The 26,441-nt window shown below is 44.4% G+C and overlaps 1 protein-coding gene across 1 annotated transcript in view; it reads right to left on the bottom strand.

The window, feature by feature from the left end:
• The window catches only part of BRI3 (brain protein I3), a 40,531-nt gene extending 16,706 nt beyond the window's left edge, over positions 1–23,825 (bottom strand). The window contains exons 1-2 of the mRNA XM_077449043.1: positions 23,541–23,825; positions 7,308–7,413 (exon numbers count right to left, since the gene is read on the bottom strand). Coding sequence (XP_077305169.1) covers positions 7,308–7,413; positions 23,541–23,709 — 275 coding nt within the window. The 5' untranslated portion in view covers positions 23,710–23,825. The remainder of the gene's footprint in view (positions 1–7,307; positions 7,414–23,540) is intronic.
• Positions 23,826–26,441: the final 2,616 nt, after the last annotated feature.

Raw genomic sequence — 26,441 nt, 5'->3', positions numbered from 1 at the left:
AAGGCACTGCCTTGAAGGAAGCTACCATGGAGGCCCAGTACTCGCATGCAAAAGCGGAGCGATGACCACTTGCGGTCCATCAGCAGTTTTAATGCGGAGCAAAGAGTCTGCAGTTTGTCTGAAGGGAGAAACACTCTAGTTTCCATGGAGTAAAGCAGTAAGCCTAGGTACGCCAGACGCTGGGTCGGTAGATCACCGACTTCTTTAGGTTCAACAGCCACCCAATTCTTGCAGGGTCTGCATGTTGATCGCCACATCCGCCTCCAATTCTGAGGCGGAAGATGCCCTCAGGAGGAGATAGTCTATCCCACGTTGCCATAGCAATGCCAAAACTGGAGCCAATGCCAAAAAGGAAGAGCCACAAACTGGTAGTGGGCTTCCAACTGCAAACCGCAGAAATTTTTGATGCCGAAGGCATATGGGTATGTGCAGGTACGCATCCTGGATGTCCAAGGACGCCAAGTAGTCCACTTGATGGGAGTGCAGCGTCTACTGAGCGAACTGATTCCATTCTGAACCTCTGCACTTTTACAAAGTGATTGAGGGCTTTTAGGTCCAATAATGGACTTACCCCTTCCTTCTTGGGAACCACAAACAGATGAGTAGAATCCCTGGAATCGTTCCGATTCTGGAACCGGTACAATCATCCCACGATTCAGTAAGTCCCTTCCTGCCCCCAAGACGGCCTCCTGGCGAGCTGGGGATACGGGTATGCTGGAGGGAAAGAATCTGGTCGGCGGCCAAGAGAGAAACCCTCTTGTAGCCTGTGGAAATCAGATTGCAGACCCATTGTTCGGATAACCGGGAAGACCACCAGGCTGCAAACTCGAAGGCGACCCCCCACCCGAGACATGGGTGGGGGCAAACCTTCATGCAGAAGCACTTTTATTCACAGGCTTGCGGTTCAGGGATGTTTGACCGTCCCGTCGGGCTGGGGATGTTTTGTCAAAACTCCGGCCTACGGCGTGGCTCTTTAGCCTTCCTGACCTGTAGGAGTAAGGTATTCTTACCACCGGTGGCATTTTTAATAATGTCATCCAAAGGGGCTCCAAAGAGCTGGTCGCCAAGGAAGGGAAGATCCGTCAGGGCTTTTTTGGATGCCTGGTCAGCAGACCAGCATTTTAGCCAAATTAGACACCTCAGCACCACAGCCGACACTGAAGCCCCGGATAACAGAGGGAGAGTATCCAGGGCCGCGTCACAGACTTACTTAAAGCCTTGCACTAGTTGGTATGCTATCCCAAGTCGCCGTGCAGAAGTTTTGCCCACTCAGTCAGTGTCTGCGACACAAGTGCAGATGCCAGTACTGGTCGCACGGCTGACTCCACAACCGTAAACAAGGAACGAGCCACTGCCTCAGCCTTCCTGCCCGTGAGATCCTTGAATGTAGGAGTCCCCTGAACCGGCATTGTGGTTACTTTATTTAACCTGGATACTGGGGGGGGGGTCCACGACCGGAGCCATTTTTTTGAGAAGGCTCTCCTCAAAAGGGTAACGTACCGCCATGTATTTGGGGACTGAAAAAGGTCCGTTGCGGGAGACCCCATTCCTTGTAAATGAACTTGTCAAAATAAGTCAGATAGGGGAACACCTTAGGTGAACATGCTAGCTTGTGGGACCCAAAAGGGACCGGTACATCAGCAGAGGGATCTGCTGGGTCCTGAATCTTCCGGGTATCACGCACAGCTGTGATAAGTGCTCCAACAAATCGCTTTGTCGCGCCCGGACCCGGGCTCATCCTCACTGTCCGAACGATCCTGTTCAGCGTCATCCGACAAGACAGAGCAGGGGTCAACAGCCTCAACAGGACCAGAGTCTGCGTCAGAGCTCTCCCCAGAGAAAGGGGACGGGGGGGGGCCGGGGCCGCTTTAGTGCACCTTTCTTCCCACGCACCGCCTCCATCTTGAACGAATTAAGGACCGCCATCAGGGTGTCCATGGGCACTGCACAGGCCGCAGGTGACCCGGTTGCAAGTCTGGATTTCAGGGGAAGAAACACCAGTTTCTGAAACCATGCTGACCCTACCCCGTCTGCCACCTGAAGGGGACTTAGGACAGAGACAGTCCCACCCTCCTTGCCGCCACTGTCATATGTGGACCCTGGAGCATAAAAGCTCACCGACCACCTCTGGAGCTGAGGTTTCGTTGCGGCCTGCCGAACGTGTAGCTGCGGCCTGCACATGCTTGATGGCCGGACTGGGGAGACTAAAAGGATAAGGGTAAGGGTGTCCAGCAGATCACAGGATCAGTCATCTTGAGCAAAAAGCCAAGCTTCTGCATAAAAACATAAAAATAAAAAAGCACGGACCAATAGGCCCGCATGGTCCTTCTTCACTAGGCAAAATAAAAACAGAGGTCTATCTGGCAGACGGGAGGGTTGTTACCCAAGGGACCGCCCCCCCTAGGCAGAACTAAGAGTTCTGAGTGTTGTGTTACAACTAATACCCAATATCTCCTAGTGATAAGGCGAACACCACAATGGCTAAGAGAGGAGCTGTGTCGGTCGGTGAATATAAGAGAAATACTTTTATTTTTATTTTATCTAGTTAGTCACTGTTTGCCCTTAGCGCTGCACCTGTCACTCCTGATCGCATAACACTTACTATGAGTGGTGTACATTGTTCCTGAGAAATATGAGATGTAAATTCACTTCCTCCCTCTATGAGCATAAAATACTTTGGACAAAGTGTTGGGAAAGAGTTCTTGCCACAGGAATGCAGAAGTGCATGGTTCATACGGAAAAAATTCCAGAGCAAAAAAGGCCAAGGTACACAGTAACAAATGCCAGCCTGTTCACACTACAAGCCAACTTCCATACAATTTACAGATAGCTGAAGCACGGGAAAATAAATAAACAAACACACAAAACAATGGCATAGTCTTCACTAGGGCCTGTAAACAGACATTTAAAACCTCCCACTTTAAGCCCTTCCCTGACAGATTCAATCTTATCCAAATCGAAACAGTTATTTTCAGTATTTCGAGGTCATCTGCGTGCAAAACCCAACTCCCTCTCATCCCATGTCCCTGGTCAGTGCGGTTGCCAGGTGCAGGAGGGGGGGGGGGGGAGATGTGACGCCCCCTTTTGCTCATGTCCTGCTCTTTTGAATCCTGGGAAGACCCCACTGCCGTACAGCCAACAGGAAGTGTTATCATACAGCCAGTGACGTGAATACAAGATTTATCAAGAATCATTGATCTATTTTTTCCCTTTGGCGATTTTGACAAAGGGTTTCCCGATCTTTGGTATGCAGAAAGTTTTCTCTTTTCTCTTGGCCATCAAAAGTCAAAGTCTGGGCAGTCTGCCAAGTTTTAAAAAACATTCTATCAGTGGAATGTTAAGTCTAAACATTGTACCAATTTGTCTTTTACATGAAAGGAATAGACTTCTGTATGTAAATTAGGAAATTTAACCACTTAAAAACACTAAACCTTTTTCTGACAGTTGTTTGCAAGAAATTACTTACTTAAAATCCCCAAACTTTTTTTTTTTATTTATTTATTTATTTATTTTTATTTTTTTTTTGAGTAGAGACCCTAGAGAATAAAAATGTGGTAAATACAGTGTATTTGTGCAGCGGTCTTCCAAATGCAGTTTTTTGGGAAAGAAAATTACTTGAAATCAAAAAAAATAAAAATAAAAATTAGTCCAAATTTGGTTTGTATAATGTGAAAGATTTTACGCCGCAAGAATCGTGATCTTTATTCTAAGAAAAGAAAAAGGGATTCTCATTTTGGCCAGAATCGTGCAGCTCTAGCTGATACCCAAACAAGGACCCCCTCCTGTACACAGAACATCTGCAACTGTAGATTTAGATAAGTAAAAGGTGGCATTTAAGCCGAAAAAAAAAAAAATAAATAAATAAAGAATAGAATAAATTGAAGTGATTAGAGGGAGTCAGAGGCAATTTCCAACACAATTCAGAACAATACACAGCACTCAAGACCCTTTTCTGGTGGTATGGCCCCTCCCTTAAAAAAAGGCCCTGCCACCAGTATTGGTAGCATTACCAAAACATATGGGGATTTAGGTAGTTCTAAGTAATGCCAATTTTATAAAGTGATGCTATGGCTGCAAATTCAAAATTACCTCCAGTTCTCAGATAACAAATCTGGAGGTAAAAAGACCAACTGTAAGTTTGCATACAGAGAGAGATGAGCAAAGGGCCTGTCCCTGTACAGTGTGGCAGAGCAGCATGGTTGCCACCACTACCTTCTCCCAACCTGCAACGGCTATCAAAGATGCTGTAGTTTTCATAGATGCAAGGCTCTTCGCAACCAGTGACATTTGACAGAGCCTGATGGGAAAGCTGGGACACCAACCATCAGGCCTATGCTTTCCTGATTGATAGCAAGTGGTTGGCGGATTCCATTGCAGGCCGTCTATGGATCCACTGACTGCCTGCTGTCAGTCACAATGAAAGAATGCCCCTAATATGCACCAACATCTGAGCATGGGTCCACCTTCCCAGTGTTTGAGGCAGCCAACACTAGGTACAACCATCGACATTTCAATTGAGGGAGTGAACTGCATTGAACATGAACAACCACATGAATATGTTGCCTGCAACAGATTAGAGAAGTAATTTCAAAGTGATCACATGAACCTAGTATATCATTTCTTGGAGACAATAGCAGCTTAATGTTCACGCTCAGCATCCTGACATGACACAATTCACATGATCAGAAATAGGGAACGCAGTGACCTCTCCCTCCTCATTACATTATGGCACATGACCACAGACATGTTTTTTTTCCAACATAGTCTGTTATATTGCATGACCACTGAGCAGATAGATGCATACAATATTCACATGACAAGCAGCTCAGAAAATACTTGATGTGTGAAATGACTGTTGACCAAGAAAAAAAAAAAAAAAAACTGTAAATATAAAAAAGTGAGGAAGGATTAGGTTTATATTTCTGATACCCCATTAGGAAAATGTTCTCACTTCCTGTGTGATCATCAGGAAGGAAAATGACAGAAATAATCTAATAACAAAGACTAGAATAAAAACGTTTTCTACAGCAGAGAAGGGAGGCACTTGTGTCCAGTTTTTATAGTGGTCCGTGTCCCCACTGGAGAGAGAAAGTTGCCCTCACTTCCTGTCTGGCCATGGGGGCAGGAAGTGAGGAGGAATATCTTAAAATTTTCACAAAAAAAAAAAAAAAAAAAAAAAAGAAGGAAGGAAGAAGGGGGGGGGGGGGGGCGTAGACGACAGACCCTTTTCCATTCTACCTCCCCCTCCCCCAGGGCCTGGACACACTAGGTCAGTGATGGCAAACCTTGGCACCCCAGATGTTTTGAAACTACATTTCCCATGACGCTCAACTACACTGCAGAGTGCATGAGCATCATGAGAAATGTAGTTCCAAAACATCTGGGGTTCCATGGTTCTCCTTTGACAACGAGGTAAGCTGATGTACATCACCTGCCCACAGACTGGTATGGAACTTTCAATCCAGGTCCATCCAAAAAGCCCGAAAAAGGACTAGTTTATCCACCATATCTAGGGAAAGGCAAGCTGCAACAGTTTTGATTCTTGGATTTAGCTACACCTGAGCATGGGTCCACTTTACCAGTGTTTGAGGCACATCGCATCTTAACACTAGGCACAACCACTAATATTGCAAATTATGTTCCAGTCAGTCAAATCAACATTCAGCACACATACAGTCATGGCCAAAAATGTTGGCACCCCTGAATTTGTCAGATAATACACCACTTTGCCCAGAAAATTGTTGCAGATTACAAATGTTTAGACATTTTTTTGTTTTGTTTGTATTGGTAGGACACAAAAAAAAAAAAAAAAAAAAAAAAAAAAAAGAAGTGGAGAAACAAAAAGCAAAATCTGACACATTACACGCAAAACTCCAAACATGGACTGGACAAAATTATTGGTGCCATCAATGTATTATGGAAGCTTCCTGTAAATCATCAATTAGTTTTACACCTCTCCACTGGAATTTGACCACTCTTTTGCAAACTGTTCCAGGTCTCTCATATTGGAAGGGTTTCCTTTTCCCCCCCAACTGCTGTGCTCTCCACAGATGCTCTATGAGATTTAGATCTTGACTCACTGCTGGCCAGTTCAGTACTCTCCAGCGCTTTATCTTAAACCATTTCTGGGTGATTTTTGACATGTGCTTTGAGTCATTGTCCTGATACAAGACCCATGACCTCTGCCAGAAACCCAACTTTGTGACACTGGGCCCTACATTGCACCCCAGACTTCATAATGTCATGCACACAGTCAAGACACCCAGTGCCTCAAGCAGCAAAGCAAGCCCAAAACATCAGTGAACTTCCGCCATGTTTGACTGTATTCTTTTCTCTAAAGGTCTCGTTTCCTTTTCTGAAAATAGTAGAATGATTGCCTTTACTAAAAAGCTGCAAGTTTGTTTGGTCTGGCCACAGCACATTCTTCCAAAATGATTTTGGCTTCCTTAGGTATGTTTTTTTTTTGCAGACTCTAGTCTGGCTTTTTTTACTTGCGTCAGCAGAGGGGTCCTCCTGGGTCTCCGACCAGAGCGTCCCTTTTCATTCAGATAGTGACGTATATAGTGCGAGCCGACACCGTTGTACTCTGTGCGCTTTATTCAAACAATCCTTTGTTGCAATCTTTGATCATTTTTTCTCTTTTGTCCACATCTAGAGAGATTAGCTACAGCGCCAATGGGTGTAAACTTCTTGGCAATTCTTGTAACTTTGAGATTTCCATACTTTTCCACAATTTTTATTCTCAAATCCTCAGACAATTCTTTTCTGCTCTCTCTTCTCCATGCGCCACGTGGCGTGCACGCAAACACAGGAGTCAAATTTTAAACCATTTTAACTGGTTGCCGTTGTATTTTCTATATTGTCAGTGCCTGTTAATACAGGTGAGCTTAATTACAGGAGCATCAAACTTGAAATGCAATATTTTCTTGCCAAAAAATGGAAAATAAAAATTTGTATCAATAGTTTTGCCCTTTTGTTTCTCCACTTTGTGTCATACCAATAGAAATAAATATGATAATGCATCAACATTTGTAATTGCAACAACTGGGTGAAGTGGTGGATTAGCTGACAGAAATGCAGGGGTGCCAATATTTTTGGCCATGACTGTATATGTATTGTACCCACTTTCAGATGATGATAGTTTAAATTTAGCAGTGAGGATGGAAAAAAAAAAAAAAAAAAAGGGGGGGGGGGGGGGGGGGGGGTTCGGGTGAACAAGGAGAAGGAGGGGGAAAGCCAACCTGAGATTGACTGATACCAGCAACACGTCACTGCTCATTATTATAACGTTTTTCCCATAGAATCACCTGCATGCCGGACAACCTCCAACCACCACCACAGAGGTCATCGCTGCTGGCTGTTGGATTATAGTGTAAGTGTTGGGGTAGCTTGTTTGTGCTGCTGCCATGTATCCTGAAAAATAAATACAGGCGTATGAATAAAAATTTTTACATTTGACATAAATCAATACAAATCCAATCAAGAACTATCTTTAGTCATGCATCCTTCGAGATAAATTGCAAACAATTTCAGTTAAAAAAAAAAAAAAAAAAAAAACACCACACACTAACACCTTGCATTTGTGACAAAAGGTCTTTTGTAAACCTTTATAGCATAAATAGCGAATGGCAGTTTGCACAACCAGGACAATACGGCATTACAATAAAGAGGAAGTCTTTAACTTGTACCTACAGGTAAGCCTACAATAAGGCTTACCTGTAGGTACAGTGACTATCTCCTAAACTTGCACCATTTAGGAGATTTTCACATGGGATGCAGCCAGTGACATCACCAGCACATGCGCTCTGAAGGGACAGCATCCCTGTGCCATACACTCAGAGCTCTGCGCCAGGGCTTCAACACGCTTATGCAGGAGTGACATCATCACATCCCTGGACATTAATTCAGCCAGGTCCGTGAACCCGGAAGGTCTATCATAATGTGTTAGTATCCTGTATTGTAATCTTTCCCGGTGCTGTAAAGTGCTGTGCAAACTGTTGGCGCTATATAAATCCTGTATAATTATTGTAATAAATAGTAATCTGCAGTAAAGCACGCTTGTTATACACACTGTGGAATCTAAGGGGGTTAATCTTCTGCATAGTGTAAAAAGGATGTTTGATCCTCCCCTTCTTCCAGTCCATCTCCTGATAAGACAGAGCCTTTGGAGTCAGTCACTCTGTACATGCTCAGTTTGGTGCACAGTGCTAGAGAGTTATTTTTTCTTGGGGAGATAGTATGTGATCAGCACAGGGCCAATCAGCACTGTAGACAGAGGGTCAGGGGTCATGTAACCTCATAGGACAGTCAGTAGAATGAAAACTCTTCCTACAAGTTTTAAACAAGAAACTGAAAAAAGTCACAATACTGGTATATACTGCTGATGAGAAACAGTATTTAGCAGTTTAGATTTATCTAAATAATTGCATGTCCATGTTCTGTGGGAGACAAGATCTAGTGAATGCAGGGTCCTGGGTTAAGTAGCACTTTAACCGATGGCCTGGGCTCACAGGAACAGGTTGGATGATGTTGGATGTCATTCAACCAGATGATGGGCACCTAAGGAAGCAACGGAATTTGCAGAGCAGCACAATGGTGTGGGCACTGCAAGTCTAGCAAAAAAAAATAAAAATAAGGGTTTATATTAATACATTGAAAAAGTCAATGTGCATAACCCTTCACCCCCTAAAGTCAATGCTTTGTAGAGCCACCTTTTGCAGCTATCACAGCTCTAAGTTGCTTTGGATAAGTCTCTACGAGCTTGCCACATCTTACCACTGGGATTTTTTTGCCCATTCCTCCTTGTAAAACTGCTCCAGCTCCTTCAAGTTGGATGGTTTGCGTTTGTGAACAGCAATCTAAAGGCCCATACACACGATCAGACTTTTTGACAACATACATGCAAATTAGCCATTTTGGAGCAACATCCGACCGTGTGTATGCTCCATCGGAAAAACTTTGTTTTTCATGGGACTTTTGTTGGCTGTGCGAACGGACAAACTTTCTGGCAAGAAAAGTCTGATGGAACAAAGTCTGATCGTGTGTACAGAAAACCATAGGACTTTTGTACAAAGTACAAACAGGCATGCCCCGAACCAATTCAAAAGATCAGACAGACAATACAGAAGTTGACCAAAGGTGGCGGTAAAGAGCAGAAAAACCACATGATTTGGTGAAAGTTGGCTGAAAAAGTCCTGCTGTGTGTATGCAATACAAGTTCAGGGCCAACACCCTTTATACAAAAATCCAAGGGAAAGTTTGTACAAAGTCCTATCATGTGTATGAGGCTTAAGTCTGACCACAGATTTTCTATTGGATTAAGGTCTGGGCTTTAACTAGGCCATTCCAACACATTTGCATGTTTCCCCTTAAACCACTCAAGTGTTGTTTTAGCAGTGCGTTTGGGGTCATAGTCTTGCTGGAAGGTGAACCTCCATCCTAGCCTCAAATCACACACAGTGGTACAGTTTTTGCGGAAGATGATCTCTGTATTTAGCACCATCCATCTTTCCCTCAACTCTGACCAGTTTCCCAGTCCCGACTGTTGAAAAATTGTGTTCTTTGGGTGATGTGATGTGTTGGGTTTTGCGCCAGACATAGTTTTCTTTGATAGCCAAAAAAGTTCAATTTTAGTCTCATCAGACCAGAGCACCTTCCTCCATACATTTCGGGAAACTACATGACTTTTCACAAACTCAAAAAAACCTGCCATTTTGTTTTTTTTGCTGAAAGTAATGGCTGTCTTCAGGCCACTATGCCATAAAGCCCAACTCTATGGAGTGTACGGCTTACTGTCATCCTATGTACAGATACTCCAGCCTCTGCTGTGGAACTCTGCAGCTCCTCAAGGGTTACTCAAGGTCTCTGTGCTGCCTCTGATTAATGCCTTCCTTGCCCGGTCTGTGAGTTTTGGTGTGCGGCCGTCTCTTGGTAGGTTTGCTGTTGTGCCATGTTCTTTCCATTTGGTTATGATAGATTTGATGGTGCTTTTTTAATATATAAGCTAACCCTGACTTGTACTTCTCAACAACATTGTCCCTTACTTGTTTGGAGAGTTCCTTTGTCTTCATGGCAGCGTTTGGTTAGTGGTGCCTCTTGCTTAGGTTTTGCAGCCTCTGGGGCCTTTCAAAAAAGGTGTGTATATGTAATGAAAGATCATGCGACACTTAGATTGCACACAGGTGAACATTATATTGAACTAAAAGGATGTAATGTAACAAAATAGGTAAAAAGCCAATGGGGGGGGGGGGGGGGGTGAATATTTTTGCAAGGCATTGTAGATGTACTTCTTGATGTTCCCAGAAGTCACAGGAGAAGCCTACAAAAGAGCCGGGGCCTTCTTCCTATGAATGAGTCATCACGTTGGCCTTGGTTCAGGGTACTACTGCACTGAATGGTTCTCACGCATTATTAATGTGATAACCAGTGTATCACATTCATCCTAGTTGAGTTTTATGCGGATGTGCTCACAACATGAGACAGTTGGCCAACCCCCCCCCCCCCCCTTACATTCTAAAAAGGGACGGGGGGGGGGGTACAAAAAAGGTAATAGCTGCAGAGAGTGATTTGATGGGGGTGGCTCAGGGACAGGTTTCCTTGAATAAATGAGTTTTCAGGGATCTCCTAAAAAGGTGGACAGGGTAGGGGCTGATTGGACAGACTGGGACAGGGAGTCTTAGAGGATGGGAGAGGCTCTGGAGAAGTCTTGAAGGCGAGCATGGGAGGAGGTAGGTAATAACTGAGCAGGAGGTCCTTGGAGGAGCAGAGGGGACAATTTGGGCGATATCTGCAGATGAGGACGATGTGGATGGCTTTGTAGGTTATGCATTAAAATTATACATGGTGGAGTAGGGGAAGCCAGTGAAGGGATTGGCAGAGAGGAGCAGCAGTCATGGATCAGTTAGTGAGGTGTATTAGTCTAGCAGTAGAATTCATAATAGACTGAAGGAGGAATAGCTTGCTTAAGGGTAGGCCATTAAGGAGAGAGTTGCAGTAGTCAAGGCAGGAAATAATCAAGGAGTGAATAAGTTGCTTTGTGGTGTCAGTGAGGAAGGGTCAAATTCTGGAGATGTTGCAGAGGTTATGGCAGCAGGATTTAGCCAGTGATTGGATATAGGCACTGAAGGAGAGGTCAGAGTGAAGGATTACACCCAGGACCCTGCCATGTGTGGAGGGACCAATTGTTGTGTTGTTATTAATGGTGAAGTCATTTGGGGGGGGGGGGGGGGGGGGGGGGCGCGACAGTGAAGTAGGAAATATAACAAGCTCAGTTTTAGAAAAAGATTGAGTTTTAGGAAGTGGTGCGACATCCATATTGATAGGTCATTCAGTAAGTTTGAAATCTGTGAGGGGAATCGAGGGGGGGAGTTGAGAGATAGATCTGGGTGTTGTCGGCATAGAGGTGGTATTGGAAGCCATGGGAGGTTATAAACTTGCCCAGGGAAGAGATATAGAATGAGAATAGGAGAGGCCCAAGGAAGGAGCCTTGGGGTACCCCAACAGAGAGGAGAGGAAGGGGAGTGGAGGAGATGGAGTTGTAAGTGACACTGAAAGTGCACTGAGCTAGGTAGGAGAACCAGAATAAAAGCAGAATCGCGGAGGCCAAGGGAGTGTAATTTGCTGAGGAAGAGCAGGTGGTCAACTGTCAAAAGCAGCAGAGAGGTCTAAGACCCCTTTCACACTGGGGCGTTTTTCATGCGCTTTAGCGTTAAAAAATACGCCTGAAAGAAGCCGCAACTGCAATCCCAATGTAAAAGCCCGAGTGCTTTCACACCGAGATCCCTTTCATACTGGGGCGTTTTTCAGGCGCTTCAGCGTTAAAAAATATGCCTGAAAGAAGCTGCAACTGCAATCCCAATGTAAACGCCCGAGTGCTTTCACACCAAGGCGCTGCGCTGGCAGGGCGTCAAAAAAAGTTCTGCAAGCAGCTTCTTTGCAGCGCTTTTGGAGTGGTGAATAAAGCGCTCCTTCCCATTGAAATCAATGGGAAGCGCCTGTAAAACGCTATTGGCAGCAGCGTTTTGTGGGCGCTTTTAACCCTTTATTTGGCCACTAGCAGGGGTTAAAAGCACCCCAATAACGCTTGAAAAACGCTGGTAAAGCGCTGCTAGTTTAAGCGGCGCTTTACGGGCACTGACATTGTGAAAGGGTTCTTAAAGCACTTGGGCTTTCACATTGAGACTGCAGATGAGGCTTCTTTCAAACGCTTTACAGGCGCTTTTTTAACGCTAAAGCACCTGAAAAACGCCCCAGTGTGAAAGGGGTCTAAAAGTATGAGTATGGAGTAGTGCCCATTGATTATAGCAGTTAGTAGGTCATTGGTGAGTTTTAGTAGGGCAGTTTCAGTAGAATGTTGTGGGCGAAACCCAGACTGTGGGGGTGGTTTGAGAAGGTTTTTGTCCACGAGGTAGCAACTCAGTCATGGACAAGGTGTTCAGTGAGCTTGGAGGCAAACAAGAGCAGGGAGATGGGTCTTAAGTTATTCAAACAAGTGGGGTCTAGTGAGGTTTTTTTTTGCATGTGCACGTTTGAGCAGGGAAGCAAAGGTGCCGGAGGAGAGGGAAATGTTGAAGATGTGGATTAGGGAGCTTAGGATAGAGTGGGAAGGTGGTTGCAATAATTGAGAGGGGACAGGGTCCAGGTAGTGGGGGTGGGCCATGGAGGAGAGTTTATCAACTTCATCTGTGGTAACTGGGCAAAAGGAGGAGAGTATTGAGTGTGGTTTTGGACCCGATTATTTACAGACACTCGTTCTGTACAGTGTGAGGTGCCCTTCATTTACATTTCTGTCCTAGCACTGAGCTGATATTAGTGAATAGACAAGCACCGGCTGTGCCGACTTAGACGCACAGCCGAGGTCAACAGGCCTGCAGGGACGTGTGCTCGGCCATTGATGCACAGTTTCAGAGTTGGGCTCCATGTACCTGTCTCCGCATGCCTGTCAAACTTGGCTGTGTGAAGGAGTCCTTACAGCCGATGTAGGTCTACGCTCTAATATGGGCTGTCTGAACAGGTCAGTTCTTGGAGACAATATGGTTTCTTATAGGCTTTTCACAGACTTGGTTCAAGAAGAGATTCTGCGACAAGGTAGGAGATAAGACGTCAGTATCATATTTAAACTTCCATGAAGTACTTGACTGCAATACTAGCAAACACTCAACAACATTGTCTTTTTTTCCAATGAGTCATGCCATCTCCATAAACCTCACCCTCTGCCTGCACAAACACACCTGGGCATTCTATACCACATGGTTCAATGGCCAGGACACACACACACACACACACACACACACACACACAATATAGTTTCTTTAGTAAATTGAAAGTAGAAAAACAGAACTGAATCAGGACCAAAAAAAAAAAAAAAAAAAAAAAAAAAACTATTTATATAATGTCATATGCGACATCAGATTCCATCCTGATCTGACTCAGGAGATCAATCTATGAATAATATGAAGCAATGCTTCACATTAACATATCCAGGACAGCAATTGACAAATTTTACGGTGGTCAAAAATTAGTTTACCCTATAAACAGTTGCTAATATTTAAAAACAAGCAACTGCTATAAACAGTTGTTCCTATTAAAAATGAACAAATAGTTAAATATTAACCTAGCAAACATTGTAAACACAACACTGTTAGAACAGTAGCAGTTTGTGCTAGACTACAAGAGAAACAAACCTTGATGTCATGTCAGATAAGAGCCCTCCATAAGATAATGATCATAATAATGTAACAAAACACATTTGGAAATGTTAAAGCATCATAAAAAAATAAAAATAAAAAAACACACACACACTAAAAAAATGGTCAGTAAATGCTAGTCACTCACTATTGGATTTGTTTTCTTTCTTTGGCAAAAAACCTGGTTGATCCTGCTGTTCAATGTTCCTCCTTTTATGTCCCCACTGCAGCCTGAGATAGTGTAGACCAGACAGACATCGCCACCTCTGAGCATGCTCCAGTTTACTTATAAGCTATTCATTTCCTCATTTATCTGTGCAGCCCACATGACTATGGAGACATGGGTGGGCATATACACTTGATAAAAAACAGCCAACTAATGTTAAAAAGTACTAGCTGCTTTAAATACACCAACAAATTGAAGCCAAATTCCAGCTCACGGTGTGTGTGTGTGTGTGTGTGTGTGTGTGTGTTGCACAATTATAGCCAAAAATTAGAATCATTTTGTTTAGAATAAAAAGATCAATTCAAACATCGATTCGAGAAGTAAAATCTTTCATATTATACAACAAAAATAATAACTTTACTTTTTTTTTTTTTTTATTCATTAACCCAGGGCTTGACAAATTTGCTTGGAATCTAGGAGCCAGCTAAAAAAATGTTAGGAGCCAGGTCTGTAACGGCAATCCGGACCTGTCCCTGGCCTGACATGGAGACGAGTGAGGGGAAGATAGAGCGCCCCCCCCCCCCCCCCACCGTCTCCAAGTCATTGCCCATAGCTCTTAGAGGGACATTTTATTTTTTTCAAATGACAATTTTTTTTTTTTTTATTATTGCATTTTAGTGTAAATTTGAGATCTGAGGTCTCTGACCCCAGATCTCATATTTAAGAAGACCTGTCATGCTTTTTTTCTATTACAAGGAATTTTTACATGCCTTGTAATAGGAATAAAAGTGACAATTTTTTTTTATTTTTATTTTTTTAATTTAAATTTTTTAAGAACAGTGAAAAAAAGTTAAAATAAAGAAAAAAAAAGTTTTTTAAATGCGCCCTGTCCCGCCAAGCTTGCGTGCAGAAGCGAACATGCAGGGAGTGCCATCATGTGTTCTAGGAGCATAAATTGCACATCCAACTTGTTGACTACCTATTACACTTTTGAAGGCCCTGGAGCACCAGGACAAATGACACCGATGACAGATGGCACTAATACGTGGCATTGATGACACGTGACACCGACAGGTGGCACTGGTAGCTTTTTTTACTTTATATTTATATTTTTTTTTTTTTTTTTTTTTAACTTACGGCCGCTGCAGCCGTTCATCTGTCCCTTCTCACACGCCGTCTGTGTGAGGAGGGAGAGCGGCGCCCGGGAGCGCGCATTGCGGAAGTAAACAGGAGGACGTCCAGGGACGGCCTCCCAGCAGATAGCGTCCGCTCTGTAGCAGTCTTTCGGCTATAGGGCGGGCGCGAAGCGGTTAAAGCAATTTTTTTTGGTCAAAATTGTTGGCAAGATGAATGCAGTATGTTGCAAAAAAAAAAAAAAAAATATATATAAAAAAAAAAAAAATTTCTCTCTTCTACAGTAACATCTGCATTCATCAGCCAGGAAGCTGCGCATGGGACGTACGTGGACATTTCAACAAGCCAAAAAACAAAGGCCAGGTCGACCAGTCATTGGCTACAGCAGAATAAAGTTAAGGTTCTGGAGTGGCCATCTCAGTCTCCTGACCTCAATATCATTGAGCCACTCTGGGGAGATCTCAAAAACGTGCAATTCATGCAAGGCAGCCCAAAAATTTACAGGAACTGGAGCCTTTTTGCCAAGAGGAATGGGCAGTTTTACCATCTGAGAAGATAAAGAGCCTCACCCACAAATACCACAAAAGACTTCAAGCCGATATTGATGTTAAAGGGGGGCAATACACGGTATTAAAGTGGTTGTAAACCCTTACAAACCACTTTGACCTACAGGTAAGCCTAGATTAAGGCTTACCTGTAGGTCCAAGCAATATCTCCTAAACCTATATGGTTTAGGAGATATTTGCCCGAAAACGGGCACCGCTGTCTACGGCGCATGCGCCATAGACAGCAGTGCGCAGGCATACTAAGCGCGGCATTCTCAGCGACGGAGCTGCCGCACGTGTTGGCTCCCGTGCGCATGAGTGACGTCATCGTGGCTTCGCCGAATGACAGCGGTGGAGCTGCGAGACCCCACCAACAAGAAGGATGCGGCGGACTACAGGGGACAGCGGCGACTTCGCTGGCTCCTGTGTCAGGTAAGTGACACATAATGGACTACCATGCGATGCATAGTAGTCCATTATGCTTTGCCTTTGTAGGGAATGAAAGAGGAAGTAAACTCATCAGGGTTTACTTCCTTTTTAAGTACTGGGGTATGTAAACCTTTGATCAGGGTCATTTGGGTAGTTTGCTGCCATTAGGAATAAAAAATAAAAAAAAAAAAAGTGTAAAAACAGTTGGATTGATAATAAATGGCTTCAGCCAAAAACTAAGCATGAGTGAAAGAGAAGTTTGTTATGTATATTCTCTGAAAAATGGCCTAGAAAATCATAAATTCTGCCAGGGTATGTAAACTTAGGAGCACAACTATGTGATAAAGGAGACTAGAGCTTAGGATGGATAGATTCCTCCCCCCCATCATCAAAACAGCGGTCACTATGCATGTTAACGAAGTATAGCCTGGGCGATCTATACTAGATAAAAATGCAGACGAATGTCAACCAAGGCTTGGTCAGGAGCAAATTTGTGAACAAGGCAGTTGCATGTCTGGCATTATTGGAGAGCCCACCTTTAGCAAGCCAACCAGCAATAATGACAGAAAATATATATTTATTTATTTTTTTTATATACCCACTAACCATACCCAACCCACACCTACTGCAATGGCCACCAAGTGGCAGAGATTGCCATTGGCAACAGCAAAGAGTATGTATATAAAAACCCCAAAAGCTAGTAATGCAACAATCTCAAACAAGGAGACCGAGTATGGTTTGTTCTTGATCGTCTCAATTGGAGTGCAGAGGTGGCTTTAGGAATCCATGTGCTATTATACAGTATGTGCCATTTTACAGGGTAAGCCACCTTGGAGGTAGCCTTTTCATAGTTTCCGTAAAACGTCAGGAACAGTTGTAATGGCACATTCTTCACAGGTACACATGCCAGGTTTATGGTAGTCCAAGACTGAACACACAGCATTAGCTTCATATACTGAGATCGGTAATAGTCACGACAAAGTGACAAAGTTCATATGCAATAAGAGATAAAAATCTGGAAATTACAGTTATGATTGATTTTTAAATCTAGCAAACATTACTCACTTTCCCCACATGCCAGCCATATTCACGCATGTCCTTTTTCTGCTACTCATCAGTCAAGTCTAATCAGAAAGTTACAGAGAAGGGACTGTAAAATGTATTAAATCCCCCCCCCCCCCCCACACACTGGAACAAAAACAACACATGCGCGATCGCGTGCCCCCCCCCCCCCCCCATATTGCTTGTAAGGGCGTGGTTTCTACAAGTTAAAATAGCCATACCTGGAATTCTTTAAATCTTGCAGAGAACAGCACTGTTTTCTACATCTCTTCCCAATAAGCCTGTACCACCACAATGATGTGCCCCTAGACCCAAACTTTCTAAACAAACAGGGCCAGTTTACCATCCTTCAGGACTTTAGGGGGGGCCAGACTGGTCAGTGGGAGTAAACCCTGCATCTTTGGCATTTTGGGGGGGGGGGGGATTATTATACAGGATTTATATAGTGCCAACAGTTTGCGCAGTGCTTTACAATGAAGGGAGACACTACAATTCAAAAAACAGAGCTCTTGTGAGCTTACACTCTAAGAGGGAGGGGCTGGTGAAACAAAAAGGTAAGGACTGTGAGGGATGAACTGATGTGGGGAGTAGAAGATTTTGTTGTTAGTTGGAGGCAGGATGGGCCACCCTGAAGAGATGAGTTTTCAGGGATCACCTAAAAGTGGACAGAGTAGGAGATAGCTGGACAGGTTTGGGGAGGGGAGTTCCAGAGGTTCTGGGGAAGTCCTGGACATGAGCATGGGAGGAGAAAACAAGGGAGCTCTAGAGCAGAAGAAGGTCTTGGCAATATTTGGAGATAAGATTGATGTAGCTCAGGGCAGAATTGTGAATGGCTTTATACGTTATTGTTAGAGTTTTTATTATTCATTGGGCAACAGGAAGCCAGTGTAGGGATTGGCAGAGAGGAGTGGCGGACAGTGAACTGTTGGTAAGGTGGACGAGTCTGGCAGCAGCATTCATAATAGACCGAAGAGGGGATAGCTTGCTGAGAGGTAGAGACGACAAGGGAGTGAAGTTGCTTAGTGGTCTCAACAGTTAGAGTAGTGCCCCATCGTTGGCATCAGCAGGAGAAATAGTGTTACAAGAGCCAAATAAAGACAAGCAAAGAAGGGGCACATTCATGTTCTTTGATGACACCCTGGGAGGAGGAGTGAAACTCATCAACACACTTCCGGGTCACGTTAACCATAGACACAGTTTTTGCCATGGAACTCACGCCATACAAAACGATGAACTCTGATGTTTTCACTGGTGCCAATTTTGCCAGATATCCTTTAAGTGCCGCCTTTAATTCCCTCTTGAAAGAGTTTGAGGAAACATCCTACACATCCCCAGATCAATAGACCACTGCCTTTTTTTGACCCCAGACCGCGAAGCTGAGGGTCCATTGTTTCTGGTGAGTGGGGTCACTAAAGGGGTAGTCACTTCACACTTTGCAAAGTTTGGAGCACCATTGCACTTTCATATAAGCACTTTATAGATTTGTGCATATTATATACAGTATAATTTTGTTGCATATTGATTTTGTAGGGCACAAACACATTGATATTCATGGTGATTAGTGCCATGTACAATACAGTGCCTTGCAAAAGTATTCACCCCCTTGGCATTTTTCGTGTTTTGTTGCCTCGCAACCTGGAATTAACATGGATTGTTTGAGGATTTGCATCATTTAAATTTTCTAAACATGCCCACAACTTTGAAGATTTTTTTGTCGATTGTGAAGCAAACAGGTCAAAATAACAGAAAAAGTCAATGTGCATAACTATTCACCCACCTAAAGGTAATACTTTGTAGAACCACCTTTTGCGGCTATCACAGCTCCAAGTCCCTTTGGATAAGTCTCTATGAGCTTGCCACATCTTACCACTGGGATTTTTGCCCATTCCTCCTTGCAAAACTGCTCCAGCTCCTTCAAGTTGGATGGTTTACGCTTGTGAACAGCAATCCAAGTCTGACCATAGCTTTCTTATTGGATTGAGGTCTGGGCTTTGACTAGGCCATTCCAACACATTTACCCGTTTCCCCATAAACCACTCAAATGTTGCTTTAGCACTGTGTTTGGGGTCATAGTACTGCTGGAAGGTGAACTTCCGTCCTAGCCTCGGGGGGGGGGGGGGGGGGGAGGGGGGTAAAGTTTTTGCTGAAAAACATCCCCAAAGGATGATGCTGCCACCACCACGTTTCACTGTGGGGGGTGGTGTTATAGGTTTGCACCAGACAGAGTTTTCTTTGATGGCCAAAAAGTTCAATTTTAGCCTCTGACCAAAAGCACCTTCCGCCATACATTTTGGGAGTCTCCCACATGCCATTTTATTTTTTGCTGAAAGTAATGGCTTTCTTCTGGCCCCACTGCCATAAAGCCCAACTCTATGGAGTGTATGGCTTATTGATGTCCTATGTACAGATACTCTAGTCTCTGCTGTGGGACTCTGCAGTTCCTCCAGGGTTACCCAAGGCCTCTGTGCTGCCTCTCCGATTAATGCCCTCCTTGCCTGATCCGTGAGTTTCGGTGTGCAGCGGTTTCTTGGCAGGTTTGCTGTTGTGCCATGTTCTTGCCATTTGGTTATGATAGATTTGATGGTTCTCCTAGGGGTTAAAGATTTGGATTTTTTTTTTTTTTTTTTTTTTTTTTTTTTAAATAAGCTAACCCCGACTTGTACTACAACATTGTCCCTTGGTCTTCATGGCAGTGTTTGGTTAGTGCTGTTGCATCCTCTGGGGCCCCTTCAAAAAAATGTAAGGACAGATCATGTGACACTTAGATTGCACACAGGTGGACATCACTTCGCCAATTACATGACTTCTGAAGGTAATTGGCTGCACCAGAGCTTTGTATGGGCTTCACAACAAAGAGGGTGAATACATACATGCATGCCAATTAACTATTTTTCAGACATGTAAAAACTGATATGTATATATTTTTCTAATTTTACTTCACCAACTTAGACTATTGTGTTCTGATCCATCACATACAATTCAGATTAAAACACTGAACTAAAGGCTGTAATGTAACAAAAACACAAAAAATGCCAGGGGGGGGGGGGGGGAGGTGAATATATTTTTTGCAAGGCACTGTATATGCTGTCAGAGTCATTTCATATTTTCTATCAAAGGGCCACAGTTTGGAGACCACTGACCTAGAGGGTAGATCCAGAACGCTCTGGGCTTTACACCCTAGCAAATGCCACACAGGCACATTAGGAAGGCTGAGAGAAAACATCTCCAGAAGAAGAAGAACAGAAGACGGCGACAGAAGACCGCTTGTAAAAGAGCTAGAAGAAGGCGCGGTGGCCCAGCAAGAAGAACCGAAGAGGGAGACAAGACCCCCGAAGTCGGAAGGAGAAGGCGGCGAAGAAGAAAGCCGGGCTCCTCCGCTAGTAAAAGAGCTAGCAGAAGATAGCGGAGGAGTCCAGCGAGAAGACCCCCTAAGCTGTGCAATAAACGATTTTAACCCTTGTGTGTTGTGCTCGCTTGTTTCCCCCCCCCCTTTCCTGGCCGGCCAGTGGGGGGGTAGCTGGTCCCGGCTACCTGGAGCCACGCGCAAAATGAACAGACTTTCCACCATGTGTGTTGGCCAGTCCGTTCATTTCAAAAGTACGGCGGATAATCCGGCGGACTTAGTCCGCCGCAAAAGTACCGTGTGTGGGCAGGTAGCTCGTTCGGAAAGTTTGTCCACCAGACTAAGTCCGCCAGATAGTCTGATACTCGTGTACGCAGCAAAAGCCCCACTCACATTTCTACAATTTAAATACAGGTGTGTGCACTGTGACAGGATTTGCCTACACAGACCAGAGCACGTGGTCAACGGCTCAAACATAGAATGGGTCTTGAATGCTCCCCATCTGCAAAACACCCCAGGTTGTTCTACTTCAAATCTGTGATTTACTGGCTACAATAAAGTCAAACCTGTAGTGTCCAAAAGTTAGTGTTAGGCTGAAGAAATCTCATCTCTATTGACACACACACACTGTTCAAGTGTGTTCCAGACAAAACTTCTTGGCTGCTGATGTCATCATCATCATCATCATCATCATCATCATCTTTTGGCTTTTCAGCATTTCCTATATCTGGGACTTTTACAAATTTTTTGTAGCAGTTATCTTTATGCATTTTTAGTCAATGTTTCAGCGCTGCACTATTTTTGTATTATAGGTCTATTTAAGGATTGCAATATATTGGCCTTAAGTGTTCAGCTACTTAGATCCAGATTTATACTGTAGTTTTGTGCTGACACCCTGTCATGGTTGGTAGGTGTAGCACCTGACAAGCATGACCCTTTCAAGTGAATGAGGCCACTCTACAAATGCCCCGCAACCTTGTGAGTACAGCAAACAAGGTGTTAAAGCAGGCAGTGTTGTGTTGCTCTCTCACCACCTATTTTAACCCCCTTGGACCTCACAGAAGCATGCAGTTGCTGGGTGCTTGCAGAGTGCCCCACCCCCCCCCCATTTACTTGAATGGCTCGCGATTGGCACCCCCCCCCCCCCCAAACTTTATGTGTGAATGAGCACTAAGGGTGCCAATGCCAAATGCATTTAAAGGCTCATTCACAAGTGCACTGCTGCTTCCCTGAAAAGTGATCCAAGTGTGTTTCACAGGTGGAGGAGGAGATAGGTGGTCTCCTCAGCACCAGATTTAAACCAATGATTAACATGCAATGCACGCGATTGGGACACGGTAATATGGCATATAATTAGTCACCGGCCCCTTTATTAGTTACACCTTGCTAGTTGCGTAGAGCAGCACGATTAATATACATTTGCGATCTCAATTCAACCCCCAAACCCCCCCCCCTTAATCCAGCATTTCCACAATTTATGTAACAAAGTACAGAGCCGTTCCTGGCTCACAGCTGTCAAAATAAATAAAAAACAGTAAAGTAAGCCCAAATTCTTTTGTATCGTGCAGCTCTTTAGTACTGGGTTGGACCCCCTTTTGCCTTCAGAACTGCCTTATTTTGTTGTGGCATAGATTCAAAGGGTATGCTGTAGTCATAAAGGGATAGAAAGGGTCAGGTAGGCTGTGGCATTTAAATGATGCACAATTGGTACCAAGGGGCCCAAAGTGTGCCAAGAAAATATCTATTACACCACCACCAGCATTAAATGTTGCTACAAGGCAGGTTGGATCCATGCTTTCATGTCGTTTATGCCAAATTCTGACCCGACCATCTGAAAGCGAGACTCATCAGACCAGGCAATGTTTTTTCAAGCTTCTATTGTCCCATTTTGGTGAGCCTGTGCGAATTGTAGCCTCAGTTCCTGTTCTTAACTGACAGAGGCACCCCGCATGGTCTTCTGCTGTTGTAGCCCATGGTTCAGGGTTTGATGTGTTGTGGGTTCAGAGATGGTATTCTACATACATTGGTCGTAACGAGCAGTTATTTGAGTTACGGTTGCCTGCATCATCTCAAACCAGTCTGCCCATTTTTCTCTGACATCAATGAGGCGTTTCCTTCCACACAAATGCCGCTTACTGGATATTTTCTCTTTTTCGGATCATTCTCTGTAAACCCGAGAGACAGTTGTGCTTCGGCTGTTATTACAAGCAGCAGGAGGCGGCGTCCCTCCGCCCCTGCCCTTCCACCACTTGCCTGGGCTCTCCCGTCCCGGGTGGCCAAAGACCCAAACAAAGCTGATGCTTCATTCGGATCTAGTTAATCGGGAAGCGATGCCATGACATCACTTGCCTAAAAGGCGCCAGTTTTAAAAATGCTGATCCTGACCCCCAAACGCTCCATTAAAAAAAAAAAAAAAAAAAAAATTTAATAATTATATATATATATATATATATATATATATATATATATATATATATATATATATATATATATATATATATATATATATATATATATATATATATATCACAAGAGATAAAAAAAAAAAATACAGTCACACTGTATTTGCACAGAGGTCTTTCAAATGCAATTTTTTTCCCCCCCCCCCCCTTCATTAAAGTAACTTTAAAAAAAATAAAAATAAACACCCCACACACCCCACTAACCAGTAAAGTTAGCCTTTTTTTGCATAATTTGAAAGAATTTATGTTGCAAGAATCGTGTTCTTTTTATTCTAAGCAAAAAAATAAAAATTGTGATAATTCTCATTTTGGCCAGAATCATGCAGCTCTAACAATAATATATATATTTATATATATTTTTTTTTCTCTCTACAGCACCAATTACTGGACTTCTTTAACATTGGAGTGACCCACTGACAGAAGAAGAACCGAGCCTGAAAGTATTGGGCATCAGTATTTGTTGAAATACTCGGTATCGATACTAGTATACACACACAAAAATGTATGTATGTATGTATGCATGCATGTATGCATTTCCGATTAGAAAGAGAGATATACACACACACACTTGGATTGGCCATTTCTAATGTACACATCACACACACACACACACACACTTGGATTGGCCATTTCTAATGTACACATGCAGCCTCCAGAACTATCAGTAGAATAGTGAAGAGGATGATGAGGAGAGAATACAGGAGAGATACCTACCGGCTCCTGTGTGGTAGGGGTAGGCAGGAGGTTGGTAGGCAGTCTGGGCTGCGGTCTGGGGGGCTCCCGGAATAGTTCCATAGTTGGCTTGCTGCCCATAGTCGAAGCCCCCTGGCACAGCCGGGCTGTAGGCGGGGGGTCGGTCCTCTAGGAGCGGCTTATTATCCATGCTGAGTCCGGCCAGGTGATCCCTCGTCTGCCGGTCACTACACACTGTCAGGTGTCCTCCTCCCTGTAATGTGTGCGGCCAGTCACAAGACTCGGGTCATGTGACCAATCCCCACTGCATGACTCTCCCCGTCAGGAAGCTCCTCTTAAAGGCGCCGCGCGCAGCCGCCGGTTGATTCCTGGGCTGGCAGTGTGGTGGGGGCGGGGATGAGAGGGTTAATGGTCTCTGACCTGAGATGAGAGTGTCAGTGGAAGTATGGGTGATGTCTGTACACAGCAGAATGGGCCGTATTCTACCATGAGGGGGGATCAAATGTCTTATAAAGTGGAATGGAAAGCCAGGGGCTGGTACAAAAGAGCTTGCACTTATGAATAGACTAGACAATTCCACTGATGTCCTATTAGGTCAGGTCACGCTTTCATTTTTATGTGTGTTCTAATGTACTACACCACATCACAACACAATACAGCTCCTAAACATGGATGACAGTTCAATAAAGTGAAAGAAACCAGTAGGCAGCTTGTGTCATTGTAACAACCATCAGGCGACCGCCTCACAGCACTCACACTTTATACATAATATAGAAGAAGAAAATATGTCACCCGTAGAGTTGGGCAAACAGTACAACAGAAGCAAAAGTCCGGCCCGAACATCACCTGTTCACCTCTTTAGTGAACACCCATATTTGCAGTGCACTTAGCGGGATGTTCGCCCACCGAGTGCCCCACAATGCATTGCGCGCTGCACCGTGCATTCTAATCCCTGATTAACCACTTCCCGCCCAGCCTATAGCAGAATGACGGCTGGCCGGTGGTTCTGTTATCCTGACTGGACGTTAAATATTAAGTTTTTTAGGATAACATGTCGGCACGCAGTGCGCCGATCAGTAGTGCAGTGTGCCACTCTGACACACCGCATCGCCGATCGTGGTAAGGAGCCTCCGACGTAGGCTCCTTACCACATGATCATCTGTGACCAATCACAGCGTGAACCAGGAAGTGCCGGAAAACAGCTTTCCTTGGTTCACACTGACAGGGAGAGCCGATCGGCGGCTCTCCCTGTCAGAGGGGGGGTCTGCTCTGATAATCAGCACATTAATTATCAGAGCAGCCCCCATGAGAGGTGCCCATCAGGTGCCAATTAGTGCCCATCAGTTGTTAGTGTGTGCCAATCAGTAATGCCTGTCAGTGGCTCCTCATCAGTGCTGTTTATCCAGTGGCATCTATCAGTGCCACCTACCCATCAGTGCTGCATATCAATGTAGCCTATTGGTGCCCATCAGTTCTGCATATCAGTGCCGCCTATCAGTGCCCATCAATTCTACAAATCAGTGCCCATCAGTGTCACCTCATCAGTGCCGCCTCATAAGTGCCCATTAGTGCAGCCTCATCAGTGCCCATCAGTGAAGGAGAAAACAAAATTTTATAACAGAAACAAAGAAAAACTTTTTTTTTTTTTAAAGTTTTGTTATTTTTTAGTGTGTGTAGCAAAAAACAAAAACCCCAGTGGTGATCAAATACCCCCATAAGAAAGCTCTATTTGTGGGAAGAAAATTATAAAAATGTTGTTTTCGGTACAATGTTGTATGACCACGCAATTGTCATTCAAAGTGCGACAGCGCTGAAAGCTGAAAATTGTCCTGGGCAGGAAAGGGGAAAAGTGCCCAGTAATGAAGTGGTTAAGGAGCGGGTCGGGAAGCCGACCGTTGCATCCTTAACAAAGGATGAGTCATCAGCTGTCAACGGTCTTCGCCGCTGACCGCTTGAATAAAAAAATTGGCATCAATAGGATTTTTTTTTTTTAAATGCCGCGGGGCCCCCCGAAATCCACACCAGACCCTTATCCAACCATGCAGCCTGGCAAGGCAGGAAAGGAGAGGGGGAACGAGCGAGGGCCCTTCACCTCTTGAATCATAAAACTAGTCTGCTGGTACTGAAAATTACCTCCCCCAAAAAAATTCAATACCTACACTACTCCAACACAAGCAATAAAATACAACAAAATATCAGTGAAAAAATAGCTGCTACTTTCATGAAACAATATACAAACAAAATAAATTATACCTAAAAGATGTGTAATGCAAATAATAATTAGGAAATAATTTAAGTAGCGCTTAATAACATTAATGAGTGATCTAGATAAAAATCAACACTATACATATAACACCCCGTGATGACGTGCTATATAAATAAAGTCCATTGGACCAGGGGCGTGGCCAAGATGTCGGCGTGAGCAGACGTGCTTCCCGGAGCTCTGCTAGAGACCGATCCTGATTAATCCTGCTACCCGTGCTGTTGGCTTGGGGTTGACTGTCTGACCCCCCTTATGCCGTCCTGCTGGAGTAACAGCGAGGTGGATTCAGCAGTCTGTGAGCGAGGCGACCTGGAGAGCCTACTCGAAGGTGTGGCAAGAGTGGTAGGCTTGCCTAGAGGTTATCGGCATGGCCCCGGGCGACATGGGCATGGCTCAGGCGGTCTTTTATTTTCTGAGTGGGGCTATGGATAGAGGGGTGTCGGCGGCCACTATCGACCGGAAACTGTCAGCATTGGCCTTCTTATTCAAATGGCAGGGGCAGCGGGATCATACGAAGGAGTTTTGGTTGCAGCAGGCGGTGAAAGGCTACAGGAGGGCACACAGGAGTAGGGATGGGAGGCGGCTGGTTTCTTTTGGTCTCCTTCAGGGCTTGTGCCCGGCGGTAGCCGGTATCTGCAGTTCAGTGTATGAACAGGCAC

Source organism: Lithobates pipiens, unplaced genomic scaffold (assembly GCF_037356315.1).
Source record: "Lithobates pipiens isolate NorthernLeopardFrog02 unplaced genomic scaffold, aLitPip1_a1.2 Scaffold_22, whole genome shotgun sequence".
Lineage (NCBI taxonomy): Eukaryota > Metazoa > Chordata > Amphibia > Anura > Ranidae > Lithobates > Lithobates pipiens.
This window is presented reverse-complemented; position numbering and strand designations above follow the sequence as displayed.